We start from the raw sequence: 15,974 nt of genomic DNA, 5'->3' as shown, positions 1-15,974 counted from the left end.
AATATTGACAAGGAACATATATTTTACAGCAATACTACAACTATTACAAGAGGAGAGCAAAATCATGATGAAGAGATAGATAGAGAGAGAGAGAGAGAGGGATATATATATATATAGAGAGAGAGAGAGAGAGAGAGAGAGAGAGAGAGAGAGACAGAAAGAGGGAGACAGCGAGAGAGAGAGAGAGACAGGGGCAGACAGAGAGAAAGTGTGTGTGTGTGTGTGTGTGGGGGGGGGGGTCAACATGCATAGTGCATTGCATTATAACAGATGTAACGAATTAATTAGCGTAGTGCTAAGAGAAGGGCAGACGAGTGAAGGCAGAAAGAGTTTCAGCAATACAAAAGGTAAGGAAACAAAAAGAAAGGAATAGAACAGGATACTTAGATGTTACACTGAGAACAAATAATTCACAAATGCAAGTGTCGTAAATGATTATGACATTTTGAGGTATATAATGATTACAATGTCGAATTGATGTAAAATATTACAGAGTATACAAGTATATTCTCAAATTCATTACAAATTATATCCTTATCGTTATGGTAACTACAAAATAGGCAAATAAGTAGCATAAGTCGGTGATTTTACCCGATATCCAATACCTTTTCTACTTGTATTTTTATAGATGTTGACTGGTAGCATGTATACATTATTTGGACAGCCGAATGCGGTTTAAATTTTCCAAAAAATTACTGGTAAAAAAAATGGTAAAAAATCACGTGACGAGCTGTGGATCAGCTATTCTAAGTCCTTCTACTATTACTATTACTACTAATACTACTACTACTCCTACTACTACTATAATACTACTTCTAATACTACTACTACTACTACTACTACTACTACTACTTCTACTTTACTACTACTGTAGGCCTACTAATACTACTACTACTACACCTGCTACAACAACATTGACAACAAGTATTATTACTACTACTTCTACTACTACTACTACTACTTCTACTACTACTACTACTATTACTACTAGTACAGGTGTAGTAAGAAAGAGGGGTTTTATTTACAAGTAATTGCTCTTTTATCTCCTCTCGTTCTATAATGCAGATTCTGCAATAAACTACGGGAGGCAAATTATTTAGCTATGGATACTACTAATTTAATGATGTATCTTATGTGCACTTATATAACTGCAGCACGAACAATAACCAAACATGGTTCAAGTTATATCGAGATTTTAAAAAAAGAGATGTTTAGGCGGATGGGCGCGCATTGAGATGCGGTAGCTTGTAGTCAGTGTAGTCTCCTTCAATCAGACCCTTGGCATTATCAGCAGCATGCCAGCATTCCTTGTAATCTCGAATAAGGGGAATGCGGCGATTCATGAGCGTCACGGGGACCTGTCGGTCGTCGATCGAGAGTGTCGCGTTCTGATCGGGGGAGCTCAGGGGCAGGGGTTCGTCAAACAGGTCGGTGGCATCGACGACTGGTCTTGATACGAGGACCTCCGTCTTTCGATAAAATTGACCTGGGAACGCAAACAAAAATGGTAAGGGATATTGTAAGAGAATAAGAGAGGTAGACATTGGCAGCAACTTACTTGTAGCAAAATATAGAGGGATAGAGAAGTCTTCTTATCTTCCCTTTTTCGTACCCCCTCCTCCATACCCTTCTCTCCATTGACGCAAGTCACATCCTTGAATGGCTTACTTCCTCTCTGTCTCCCTATTTATCTCTGTCTTTTCTTGTTCTGTTATTCTCCACACTGTCTGCCTTTTGGGCTGTTTCTCTGTCATTCTGTCTCTCTCTCTCTCTCTCTCTCTCACTATTTCTGAGAGATAATAATTCCTTAAATTTGCGGGTGTTAATATTAATTAAGGTATAAGTATGTATTATTCCGTTGCAAATGCAATCATGTACATTTCTAGCTTAGTTATAATAGGCCTACCCATCTTTTTACCTTTTCTCATTGTTTTATCCTTCTATATGAATGCCCCTTATTGGCAAATGTGAGATGAAAGACATGATAAGTCGCAACACAAATAAACAACACCTTATTCGATCACACATTTGAAATAAACTGTCAGTAATTAACTTGTAAAACGGGAAATGCAAGAAATAAATCATCATGTTTTCGTTTATATTATCCGATTTTGGCTTTCTGTTCAGTCCTGCGGATTGATAGCAACCTAAGCTTTAAAAGTATGTTCTCGTTAACAACATTCTTCGATTTTGTATTACTAGTATAATTTATATAAAGTTGTTTTCATAGACATGTAATTAATGTTCCGTTGGGGAGAAGGAATTTTTTCATTCGATGTTCGTTTCGGTAATAATATTCAGTGGCGTTGCTACAGAGGATACAGGGGCACTTGACACAGGGCCCGTATCTCCTCCCTCATCGAATGGTGGGATTTTTGTTTTAATATTGGGGAAAAAAAGACACATAAAATGTGTGATGGGAAAAGGAACGAACAAAAGATGAAAGACCGCTTCCAACATCTCCCCCCTAACCGAAGGCCTTGTTAATAAACATTTTCACCTATTAGGAACGGCGCCCCCATCCACCCCCTTCCCCTTGACGTCAGTGCTTCTTCAAGGATAGGCCCGGGCCAAGGTACACCATCGGTAATACTGCTGCCCCAAACCATTCAGACTTGTCTTTTCATTTTGAGTTAACTGCGATATAATTGCGAACAATGGTGAAACTTACCAATGAGACCATGGACCTCTTTAGCAAGACCCTTTCCTTCCTCAACATAGAACCCAAGATGATCAACGCGACGAGACCTGTCGGTCGCCCTTTCTCTCTCTGCAAGGAAGATGTTTCCGTGTTTCACGCGGTGCGCCATGATCACCACCACCACATCATCACCATGAGCGATCACCACTTGATGCTTATTCCTGATATGGACGACGAAGTCACCGACGCGCATCGAGAGGGGGTCGTCCCAGCCGAGTTTGAACGCCTCGTTGTTGACTTCGATGGTGTCGGGTGTCAGAATGAGGTACCGGTCCGTCCCGAGAAGGACACCGATCTTACCGAAGTATGTATTATTCCTACTGGAACCGGGAATCCCGTCGTGTTTCACAGGAATGACATAGGCAGATACTCGCAGATCTAAAGTCAATATAATAATATTTTGCCAATGAAGTCACAAGTATCTAGATACAGTGTGTCCGAAGTCTACTTTTTGTTTCGTTCGTGTCTTTCTTTTTCATTTATGTTAATCACTATGTATCTATAATGCATTCGCTTTAGGTATAATTATATTCAATAAAATCCAGGGGACCGTTTTGAGTATACAATTAGTAATAATAATAATAACAATAATAGTAATAATAATAATAACTTTTATGAGCTGATGACGTGGATCCTAATCGAATGATTGGTTGAAAGCGTACACGTGATCAGGCTTTTCTTTTCCCTAACGCGTAATCGCGCGTACTTGGGTAATGACCGGTCATTATCCAATGGTAATAAAAGGTCATTATCAAAATCATGTTAGAAAACATCATTTTATCAAACAAACAAAAAATCCAAAAATCCTTTAACAAGAAACCACAAAGGGTCTTATCAAGTTTTTGGTGTGCCGTTTTGCCGTTCTGAATCCAATGACCGGGGTAATAGTATATTTGTAAAGCGGTTAGAGACATTGTATTAAGGGCAATATAAAAGCTAATATAAGAAAATGGGCCATCGGCCCATTTTTCTTTTCTTCCTCCATCCCTTTTCCCCTTTTTTATGTTTGGAGGAGGGATGTGTGTGTGTGTGTGTGTGTGGGGGGGGGGGGTCGCCCCCTCTGCGCCATGGATCAGCTATTGAACATTAATTTTCATTCAATGAATACTTACTGAGCTTGGGATCACTCAAGAGATTGAATACATCACCAGGATCGCCATTGATATCAAAACACACGGTCAAACCAGAATGAGACATCTCGACCATGAAGTGAGGATCACTGTCGGCTAGTTTTAAATAAAAACAGAAAAAAAAACACATGCAATGTTAATCCACTATAGAATATTTCAACAGTAAGACTTTAATGTTTGCTTAAAAGAATATCATGTAAGAAATGTCCCCTGAAAGGATTGCTCTTCAAATTCCCAAATATTTTAAATAGGCCTATGGCCAGAAGTAGCTGATAAAATTTGGACCAAACCTTCATGCGTAGTCCCATATAATATATCCTTTTCCCGATTGCTACCATGGAGTTTATTTTACCATGTAAGTGAATTTAACTCATTTTCTTCTGCAACATACAAATCAAAAGTATTATTAATAATCAAAAGAATAATGAATAATTAAACGAATTATGAATGATAACAAGAATATCAATAATCAAACGAATTAATTAAGTAAAATTGATTATTACCACAAATTAATTAATCAAAATTGATTAATGATAATAAGTGAATTTTATCTTGACAAAAAGACAGACGTGAAGACAAAAGTCAAGGGAGCGTTCGGGAAGGAGTCGCCTATTATTAAGATTGGTACAGGGCCCCGTTTCACAAAACTTGTCATCAGTGACAAATGACAGTTTTTGTTATAAGCTACTGAAATCCTTGCTTCTTATTGGTTATAAGCAGATTTGTCACTGATTTTTGTAATTTGTCATTGAAAAAAAGCTTTGTGAAACGGGTCCCAGATTGTCGGCAGCACGGTTCAAAAACACGTCCTATGTGATAAGCAATGTATGCCTATTTCCAAGATGAAATGAAGATGTGAATTATTATACAAACAATTACTGTTTGAATGGCTGCGACATGCTGTAGTGATTCAACACGTGACATGATTATTTCAGGAAAATGGAGTGTGGAAAATGATAGAGATTTGGCAAGAAAAATTATATTGATGTTAATAGGGAAGGAAATATTACTCACCAAAAGAAGTCACGTCGGCCGCCGGCCGATAGGACAGTGGGATGTGCTGTGGTCCTATAGAGAATTTGGAATTTAAAAAGTATTTTAAGAGAGAAATTTTCAGTTAATGCATTGAATCTATTTTTAAATGTTTAATTATTGTGGCATAGAATCCCCTGATCAACACGAATGTGTTTTTTTTCCTTCATAGGGGCCTGCAACAATCGCGAATAAGTCCCGTGATAATGCTGTCTACTATATTCAATTTCCTCTAATCATATCCTATACTGAAATGATGACAGGGGGGGGGGGGAGGTTCTTATTTAAAATAACATTATTTTATACGAAATTAATACTTGTCATTTACCTGTATCTTTTACAGGTGTTTTTTTTTAAATTCTAAGGTCACTTATAAAGATAAACAATTCAAATGCTTTCAATGAAAACTGAAAAGCAGTACTTTCATGGTTGATGCTACATAAATTCACTACTTTGCTTTTCATTATAGTACTCTGATAGGCTAGATACGATCTAGATGAAAAATTTGTGTCTTCTTTGTAGCTCATCATTACTTAATTACTGTGTTAGGTGACTCTAATTTTCTGCTTCTATATTGAAACCAACTTAATATCAAGGTGGACTTCCTCTTTCATAATCTGTGCCACGTCTTACTTGGGTGATTTGTTTTGCCTTACTCGTTCTAACGGAATCTCCACGAGATGGTGGTCCCTGTGGTCCCTGTGGTCCCTGTGGTCCCTGTGGTCCCTGGGGTCCCTGAGGTCTCCGGGCTGCGACCTGGGGTCTCTGGGGTCGAGGAGCACTTTGGAGAGCCACATTTGAAAATGACCTCTCCGTATCGGCGCTCTGGACATCGGGTTCACCATCTCCATGGACATCGGTGTCATTGACATCGGGTTTGACCACCAGGAGAGAGGTCAGAGGTGTGACGAAATGGTATTTGAGCGAGAGGTTGAGGGCCCGTTCGGAGAGCGCCGCCTTTGTTTCACGATTGTCTGCTGTCTTTCGTTGATCCAGAAGTTTCTTGATGGTGAGGTAAGCCCAGAGACGTTGAGCAAAGTCATCCACTTCATGACGACGTAGAGGGGGCTCTCTCTGTGTGATTCATCAAGTTCAGAAAATAGAGTATTACTTTCTATTTGGGTATATTGTACCAAGTTTGATATAACCCACAATCGTTTAGTTAGTGAATTCGGTAGTGGACTTTTAATAGCCTCTGGTACTAAAAAAGCGTTTGGAAAGTTGCGAAATGTGGTTTTTAAGAAGAATGATGAAAATCTCCTGGACTGAAAAATTTAGTAATGAGGAAGTTCTTACACGAGCTGGAGTGCAAAGGAAAATGATACGTGAGATGTTGATTAGGCAGTTGAAGTTTATGGGTCTTATAACACGTAAAGAAGGCCTAGAGAATCTTGCTTTGACAGGGAAATTTGTGGAAAGAAGGAGTAGGGGAGAAGGAGGAAACTTTGGATGGACAGTCTGCAGAATTATTGTTGGAAGAGAGAGGAGTGAAAGAACTGGGAGTGGTACTAATACAAAAGGATAGGAGCCGAGGGTTGTGAAAAAGCATGATCGCCAAAGTCAAACGATATGGCACTTAGAGAGAGAGAGACAGAGAGAGAGAGAGAGAGACAGAGACAGAGAGAGAGACAGAGAGAGAGAGAGAGTGAATTCGAAGAATAAGAACAGTAGCCTTATACTAGTAATAAGAAGGTTAGTAATAACTGTAAGTCAAGAAACATACGAAATGTAGACATTCTCAAAATAATTGCTTTTTATTCTTCAAATTCTTATTTAAGGCGATGCCCCCCCCCCCCCCCCCCACTAACTAAAAACTAGGGCCCTTCTAAATACAAATCTGGATATGGATATCACAATAAATTGAAAGGCTTGCTCCTGCTTCGCCCCTGCTTACCACTGCTTACCTCTATCGTTGTGGATGTGTTGAACTCGATGTCGACATCGAGGGACTGCCCGGTGATGACGACAGACAGCTCACCGTAGCTGCCTCCCTCATTTCCATCCACAAGCGAAACTGTGTCCGGACGTTGGGCTGAAGCTAAGATGGTTTCATTGCGTACGAGATCGGACTCGTCACGATGTTCTCCTGCCATGGGCCCGCTGGCGTCGTTCGAGGAATTCCAAACGGCATAGATGACGTCATCCTTTAGTTTTCCCGCCACCGTGATTTCAGTGCCGTCAAAGTAAGCCATGAAGTTCGACTGCGTGAGGCTGTCTTCATCCACGAGTCCGTGGCTGTATTCGATGTTGATATTAAAGAGGAGTGGATTTGCAACCTCGTCGTAGAAACCTTTCATCTGTAAACTCGCACTCGAGTCTTCGTAGACTTTACGAGCCAGGGCTTGGTTGGAAAGCGAGAGTTTTTCCAGAAATGAAAAGTCGACTCCGTTTCCGAAGCCGACGCTGAACAAAGACAGTCGACCATCGATTAGGTTGGTGATTCTCTTGATGATTTCAGACGTGCTCGTTACGCTGCCCGACGTCGGTTGTCCATCGGTTAGCATGATGATGAGGGGCATGGCCTCGCCATTGCCGTGTTCCATCAGGAGGTCAACAGCATTCGTTAAACCATCGTATAAGTTTGTTCCTGTGACGAATGAAGAAGAGAAGAAAAAGAAGAAGGAAAATAAGTAAAAGAAGAAGAAAAGGAATAGGAACAACAACACCAACAGCAAGAGCAAGGACAAGATCAAGAATAGGAAAAGTAGACAATACGATTCGCATCCAATGGAGATTTCTCTCTCACTTGAATACATCCGGTACACCTGACAAATTACGATTTTGGGTGTACACATGACTTTTCGAAACCCTGGTAAGAATGATTACACAGTCATGTTCAAACTTTCAATCTATAGGATATTGCAATATCTTCATCGTACGTGCGATGGGTTTTAGGGATGTTTTAAATGCACCTACCTCCACCTGCACTTATATCGTTAACATGATTCTTGGCTGCCGCAATGTTGTCGCCCGTAGCTTCCACCATCTGGTTGCTCCTCCACACTCGAACATCTGATTCGAAGAGTACGATGTTGATACGATCGATCGGGCGAACATCGTCCAAGATCGTAGTGAACGCTCTTTTAGTCTGTCCATGAAACGAGCAAAAATGTTTTTTGGGGTTATAGTTATGACACATCTGCAGGAGAAGTGTGGTCATCAATTTTTAGATGTAATATTTCATGACAAAGTAAACGTTCTTGCATGACACGATATATACATGGTATATTCTCATCTCCCTGATTTAACCAATGACGGGGATGGGGGCAGAATAATATAGAATAAGCAAGAGGGTGTGTGTGATATATATATATATAAAGAGAGAGAGAGAGTGAGAGAGAGAGAGAGAGAGAGAGACATAGATAGAGAGAGAGAGAGAGAGAGAGAGAGAGGGGAGGGGTTGTTAAAATGACAATAGACACTACCTAACCCCAAATTATCCTCTTCTCCTACGCATTAAATTAAAAATACTGACATTAAATAATACAATAGCGACGCCCCACCCCTCCCCTGAATTGTCCCAGATTATATTGCAACTATTCACCTGATCCATTTTTCGACCACGCATTGAACCACTGACATCGATGACGAAGACGACGTTCTTCCTCGTTTTCGGCAAACCTACCGGTGAGAAGTAGTGAACGAAGTAGCCATTGACAATCTAGAAGAAAATAATAGTCAAATAGACCAATAAAGAGCTATGGTATTACATTGTATTATTGTGGAGAGTGGTTTAAAAAAACACAAGAAATCTGTTTCATAAATTTATTGATTTTGATTCAATACACTAATGGGAAAATTCACAGTTCTATAAAAATTATAGTTAATTTAATCAATCTATATAAAACTGGAAAGGGAAACAATATACTTTAGGTAATTATAAAAATTTGTATGTATATATTTTGTTAGGTTCCCATGAATTTAGTATTCTTTTGGTGCCTTTATTATTCTTTATTATTCTTTATTAAATCCATTATTGTGTTCACGGTGATCTAGGCAAAACGAGATAACGATTATTGATATGATTCTGAACAAGTTTAGAAAAAGAGAGACAAATTTCGTTTTAATATGGAAATCCGAGGACCATTATTGTCAAACTCACCTGAAGGTGACCTGCCTTGGCATCATGCATGATGTCATACTTGATAATGAAATCTCCCATGATGCCATTGGAAGTGGTAAGTAGTCCTTCCCCTTTGGAGTCGAAGAGCACCTTGGCTGAGCGAGACTTGAGGTCAACTAGGGTCATGTTATTGAGCTTGGCTTCATCTGACTTGTCTGCTACGGCCCAGGAAGCATTAACTTCCTTCAAACCTTGGGGTTCAGTGATATGCGCCTCCACCCGAATGTCGGGTACCATCTGAACAAACAAACAAATAGATACACAAATAGATGAATAAATAAAAAAAAAATGATGAATGAATAAATAAACAAATATATTATTAATGAATGAAGAAAGAAAGAAATATGTAAATAAATAAACAAATTAATTAATATATCAATTAATGAATTACCCAATATTTTGCAAACCATGGTAGCTCAATTATATGACTATTATTTATCAATCACTTTTAGCACATTTAGGCCGATCTTAGATATTCTCACAGGGAAATGTGACAACATTTTGTAGGTGTCAGGGGCACTGTCATCATTGTCTCAAAGCAGTTATGTCGGAGCTGTATTGACAGCAGAGAATCTGAGTCATACGCGCACGAATCACCTGAAGAGGATTTTGGTTGTAGTTTTGTTTTGTTTTTGTTGTGTTTTTTTTTCTTCAGAATATATTCATTAATCTTTCAGTGTGTCCGACTTCATTAAAACTTAATTTAAATTATTTTGGAGGTATTTACCGAGTTCATTTTTTCACGTATCATTGAATTGGAAACCAACATCATTATTAAAACATTTAGAAAAGTACTACAGACCCCATGGAATATTGTATTGGTTTTAGATTTAGATGGCGCTATACAACTTACAGATATAGGTCGTGTCAAGAAAAAAAGGTGATCAATTCATGAAAGAGTGAGCATTGTTTAATGCATAGTGTAACGAAGATGGCGTTAGACCGGTTTTAAAGACACAGATCGTACTTATGAAAATATGAACTGCTCGTAAAATTGATGAAATGAAGACAGAGACAACAATAAACGTGACTTTATAGCCGGGCAAAATATGACTTGAATAATTCGGTAAATTATCAGCAAGCGAGTAGCAGAAAATGTTCATTCTCAATGATCTTTACGGTCAAACTTTGTAACGGAAAGAGGCACAGGGCGCGAGGGACTGACACCCACAGATATTACAAATAATTACTACAACAAAATGCACATATCTACGGCAAAAGCAAACTTGTTTAGAATCATTTTTAAATGCTGACATTTTCACCATTCTATGGAATTTTGAAAATGTCGTCACTGACAACTATTAGAATTTAAAAAAAAAATCAAGATATGATATAAATGAATATTTATTTGAGTGTAGACGAGATAAAGTGAAGATTTGTTCGCTAACCTGGCCCGGTTGGATACTAATGCGTTGCTCGAATACACCATTTTTCCTCCTTAGGAGCTGCTCGTACGTGATGTTGAAAAGGACAGAGGATCGAGCCTCGACGGTCACAGACACAGCGAATTTGTTTTCGTCAGGTGAACTGTCGAGGGAGAAAAAAAAACACGAAAATTTGCACACATTAAAAACAAATTTGAGGGAAAAATACGTGAAAATGAAAGCATTTGAAAATGCCTACTTCTAACAGGCAACACATTTCTTCAAAAGAAGAACCCCCCCCCCCAAAAAAAACACGATAAATTAAAAAAAAAGCAGAGGAATGATGATCCGACATTGCGCTCCGGGATCTACTTTGTTATAGGGCTTCGACAAGGGTTAGGGGGTTAGGATTAGGGTTGCAATTGGGATTTAGGTCAGCTTTACATGTATGTTTATGATAAGGATCAGGTATAGCTTTGGTCCAAGACTAAATTGAAAAGTCAGTTAGATTTAGAAACTGACCGCTGAAAAAAAATATCGCCAGAGCTTATATCAGTTGTAGAATAAAATACAATTTTCAAGGATTCATTTATTATGGTTTAAATTAAATGTATATTAAATACAATATTGGAGTAGATGTTAAAGAATGCTGGTAAATAATATCGCCGTGTTATTTACAATTTTACTTTATTTACAAAGTTTTAAAAGAAAAAAGATTTTTTTTGTCGCTAGGTTTGTACAGGAAACTGTCTGCTCCGACCTTGGCGGAAGTGAAGACATACCTTTGTTTGACCTGTCCGGCAGTTTGACCCTTGGCTTTGGCTTCGTTGTATTCCCTCTGAGCCACGTCCTTTGGCTTCACTTCAGAGTGGTAGACGATGTCATCAATGGTCCTGAAAGGTATGACGTCATTGAAACAATGAGTTAGTATTATCACAGATCATGGAGGCAATACAATATATTGTTAACGTCATTTCTGCTTCATCATCTTTCTCAATGAGATTCATTGCGTTGTTGTCTGAACATGTTATAGTTTCTTTTAAAGACACCTTATAATGTTATTATTGAGTGGGGGCGGTTTACTCGGTGGATAAAATCTACTGAGAAGGTCATCTGGGAGAGGTCGTCCTGCCGCTTTTATCACGTTTCCGTTTACCCTTAATCCTTTCTTCTTTTTTTCTGTCTATCTATCTTTCTATCTATCTTTCTATCTATGTATTAGTATCTATATCTTTTTATCTATCCATTTTTCTTTCTTTCTTTATTCATGTGGGAGCGCGTGCGCTAGTGCTCCCCGCACCTTCTCCGCTGACAATACAAAGTTTAATTGTAAACTTCATGTAAAAAAATCACATTTATGCTAAGAAAAAACGGGTTGAAAATTGTGTTTACTTGTTTCCTTACACTATTTAATCCATAGGACCTTATGTAAAAATATATAAATTATAGCTGCACAAATTGGCGTATGGTATTTTTAATGTCTGATTGAAGTTGTTTAATAAGATGTCGCTTATGATCGTGATGATAGTGGACTTACATGGAGAAGGCGCTTATGAAGGCATCCTCTGGAAGGCTGATTGTAAACTTGGCCTCAGCTGCTTTCCTAGCCAGGTTCTTAAGCTTGCTTCGAACCTCTGTACTTGCAAAGCGAGCCGTTACCTTAGACAGTACAGCCAGCCTCACTACCTCCGGCTTGGTCTGCAAGAAAAGGGTAATTAGAGCAAGGCATTGGTTATAGTTGATGATTGGGGAGGGAGGAGGGGGGGGGGGGGCAGAAAGAAATTTGCTAGTATGATACAATACAATAAAAGTACGATAAAGTGTAAAAATAGGGTTATAGACGGAGAAGCTCTGGGACCAAAATTCGGCCTGGATATTTCAATACAACAGGCTCATTCTGCCTTCGTTCACGACCCTCCGACCAAAATCAAGTTCATAGCCGTCAAGATTAAATACCGACCGGTCCTTCAGAAAAAATTCAGACCCCCCTCCCCTGCTGGCACTAATGAGTGGGGGGTTGAAGGGCGCAACAAACATTTGCTCCATTTTAAAACATATATGCCATACTTTGAGTACATTACAAATAAATAAATACAAGTGTATGCCCCCTTTCGAACTTCTGACCCAACAGGCAATTGGAAAATCTGATAATCCTTTTGGGGTTAGTTCATAAATAAAACTATGATATTATGCATTACAAGGAGTGTAAACGAGGAAGAAGTGAAAATGAACAGATAGTAGAATATCAACATGGGATGATTGTTTTTCAAACTACGGGTATCAGGATGTCCGCCTAATGGAAATCTCTTCCGGGATTACAGAGTGACGTTTGAGGTAAAATTAAATGGTATAGACAATCTTGATGATAGGACATGCATATAGCAACGTTCATCACTCGAGAAAATTCCATTAAGGAATTTATCTTTGAACGTCATGAATTATTTAAGAAAAGGGAAAACCAAAGATCATTTAGATCCCAATCAGCAATCTGAAGCATTAGAAAGTTGATCGCATTATCGACATTATTACATAATCAGAACGTGATTTCTATCAACAATTTTTTTCTGTGAAATAGGTATACCCCTTTATTAACAACAAAACAGAAGGATGTAAAGTGTGTTTTTTTTAAAGTAAAATATAATTGCTAAACAAGTGGACAGTTTCAAATAAATTTAGTTAAACTACAATGATCAATATTCTCTAGGAGTTTTCCCTCACATTTCTCATAATAAATTTTGTCCCACTCAATTTGTCCACTTTTATTAAAACTGAATTGTTATTAGGGTTGATAAAACTTGATCTGAAATCATTTAAAGGCTTACCGCTAATCGTGGAGACTCGGTGACGAGGTCTTCATCATCGGTTAGTCCTGATAGAGGTCCAGGTACTAGAGGACCAGATCCCGATCCTATTGGGGGCGATGACCTCTCCTCTCGATCCAGGATCTCATCATCTTCATACCCGTATTCGGCTCCTTGTACTATATAGATGAAAGATATAGGGTGAGATATATATATAAATATATATATAGAGAGAGAGAGAGAGAGAGAGAGAGAGAGAGAGAGAGGGGGGAGAGAGAAAGATATATATATATATAGAGAGAGAGAGAGAGAGAGAGGGAGAGAGAGGGAGAGAGAGAGAGAGAGGGGGGAGAGAGAGAGAGAGAGAGAGAGAGAGAGAGGGGAGGGAGAATAGAGAAAGAGAGATTGGAGAGAAAGAAAGGGAGATGATAAAGAGAGAAATGAAAGAGAGAGATAGAAGAAGAGAGAGAAAGAGAGGGAGGGAGATAAGGAGATAGGAAAAGAGAGATAGAGAGAGAGAGAGAGAGAGAGAGAGTGAAAGAGAGAGAGAGAAGTGAATGTATCACCACTAAACAGCTGGAAAGGTGTTGTATTTATATAACACCTTTCCAACTTGTTTTTGCAAGTTTGTGTAAAAATTGAAAATCGCATGTAGTCTGGTTGCAACTTTTTGTATTATTGTAACAAGAGTTTTTGGATTGTTATCAAACGCAGCTTTTTGCTTCTTTATATAGTAGAACAAAAATGTTTTTTTTTAGAAGAAAAAAATATGATTCTATAATAATGTGCCAAACTGCGAACAATAATATTTCGGTCTGTTATTTTCGTTATCACGAAGTTTGTTCCTACTGAAATGGGCAGTTAAATGTTTTTATTAATAACAATAGGCTTCATATTTCATGCTGGGAAACACTACCTCACATCGGATTACCTCTGCGAAAATAGAATAGTGTCGGTGCAATTTAACTAAATGGTATAACGAATAACACGAGAAGGGAAATTGTAACATGAGTTTCAAAGTCAACCATGGACCGTCCAATCCAATCTCTCTTCTCTCTTCGAGATTTAAGGTTTAAGGTTAATGATTTAAGGAAATTGCTTACTTGATATTTCAAGCAATGTTGGTATACGTACCTTGGGGTAGCAGGACTGCTGTCATATGATCCAACTCTGCATGGTTGAGTAGACCTGTTGGGAGACTCGTACTCGTACCGATGAAAGCGAGCACGAAGGCAACAGCGACCACGCCTGTCTTCATCGTGTTTTCTTCGCTCAACACTCGACGTCTTCCGAACAGAGCGGCTGGATGTCACTTTTCAGTTCCAAACCCTATATCAGTTCAACAGGTGTCCGCCGGAATGCTGGGGTACGTGTAGTTTCAGCCCGCAAAAAAGACGACTGATGTTTACACTTTCGGAACACCGAACAAAGTACTGAGCTTTCCCAGTTAGCGGATATCATGTACATGTATTTGTCGGTATTTATAAAGGGTTCTGGAGGGGCGGAACCCCGTTTATTTCTGATAAAGTAAAAGTTAAAAAATATCACTTTCGTCTGTTCGACCGTAATTAACTCACCACAAATCATCATTTTGCCATATCATTCTGATTTGACATGTTAACGTGATTAAATGATTGTTTTAGATGTCTGTCGTACTTCCAAATAAATAATGCGTGGGTGTGGAAATGCCCCTCAATTTGATAATTTCCCTATGCCCCATCCCCAAAACCTGCTTCTCCATAATTATGTATGCACTTTTTTGACTTTGTGAATCCGATTTAATAAGGAAAACTGTCCCCAGCATTGTCACCCTGTCTAATAACCACCCCTTTTGTATAACTACTTTAACTATACCTATTTCGTATGAATATTACCCCAAAGGACAATTATAATGCCTCTAAAAAGATTACACATGTAATGGATTAATGTTTTATGTCGATACTTGTCCCGGGAGTTAAGTCTAATTACTCCTTGTCTTTTTATTTATTTGAGGGTAACTTGGATTATTTTAATGGGTAGTTGTCGGGGGAGTATTTTTCCTCGTTGTTCGGACATAAATATAGCCCAAGTGAAGGGGCAGTCTTTCTGATGAGATCCTAGCGATGGCCCTGTTGAAGGGGTTGACTTGAACACCTATTTTGTCGTGGAAGCCTGGTCAAATTTGTTCATGATATAAATATTTTAGACCTCCTATCTGCAGAACAAGTTAACACATGCCAAAATACATATAGGAAGGAAAGAAGGAAGGAAGAAAGGAAGATACTCGTGTAATGCGTTGGCGCCCCAAAGTGAAAGCCCAAAACCTCATATCCTGTAGGTCCCGGTATTGCGACATTTTCTCTTTATGTTTCATCGGATCGTGATTAATCATGTTAGTTATTCCTAGTCATTAGATATAATCAAACTGTTAACTGATACGTGGACTTTTTTGATTTGTTATCACCGATAAAATTAATACTATCAGAGTAATAGAGAATATTTTTGAGCAAATAACTTACTCTTCGAACCCTTAGCCTACATGAAAACAAAAATTCCTTGAAAGAACAGTAAGCGTGCGTGTAGTGTGCCTAAGGTTGAATTTCCCCTCATTTTTTTCAAACAAAGATGCTCATAATACCACTTTGCATATATGTTTTGTTTCAATAAGATTTAGAATCATTCCCGAGACTACCACCCTCTTGCAAATACCCCCTCCTCGGATAGCTACATGATATAGGGCAGTTACCCCGGACATCCACCCCCTAGAAAAAAACATTCTCGGGACAATTTGTCCCAGTTTTCAGTTGTCCGTGGTCATTGTCCAAGCATGTGGTAGGGTCCGTG

The 15,974-nt window shown here is 38.7% G+C and overlaps 1 protein-coding gene across 1 annotated transcript; it reads right to left on the bottom strand.

Moving 5' to 3' along the window:
• Positions 1-1,130: 1,130 nt before the first annotated feature.
• On the bottom strand, positions 1,131-14,597 carry LOC584806 (inter-alpha-trypsin inhibitor heavy chain H3). Its single transcript, XM_011682729.2, has 14 exons — positions 14,286-14,597; positions 13,173-13,330; positions 11,888-12,048; positions 11,133-11,243; positions 10,375-10,513; positions 8,966-9,223; positions 8,408-8,524; positions 7,780-7,951; positions 6,768-7,450; positions 5,520-5,937; positions 4,846-4,899; positions 3,814-3,927; positions 2,672-3,079; positions 1,131-1,486 (listed from the first exon to the last, which is right to left on the bottom strand). Exons 1-14 carry the CDS (start codon positions 14,407-14,409, stop codon positions 1,212-1,214), a joined length of 3,192 nt encoding a protein of 1,063 aa, XP_011681031.2. The 5' UTR covers positions 14,410-14,597; the 3' UTR covers positions 1,131-1,211.
• Positions 14,598-15,974: the final 1,377 nt, after the last annotated feature.

Source organism: Strongylocentrotus purpuratus, unplaced genomic scaffold, assembly GCF_000002235.5.
Source record: "Strongylocentrotus purpuratus isolate Spur 01 unplaced genomic scaffold, Spur_5.0 spur5_scaffold_6, whole genome shotgun sequence".
NCBI classification, from domain to species: domain Eukaryota; kingdom Metazoa; phylum Echinodermata; class Echinoidea; order Camarodonta; family Strongylocentrotidae; genus Strongylocentrotus; species Strongylocentrotus purpuratus.
This window is presented reverse-complemented; position numbering and strand designations above follow the sequence as displayed.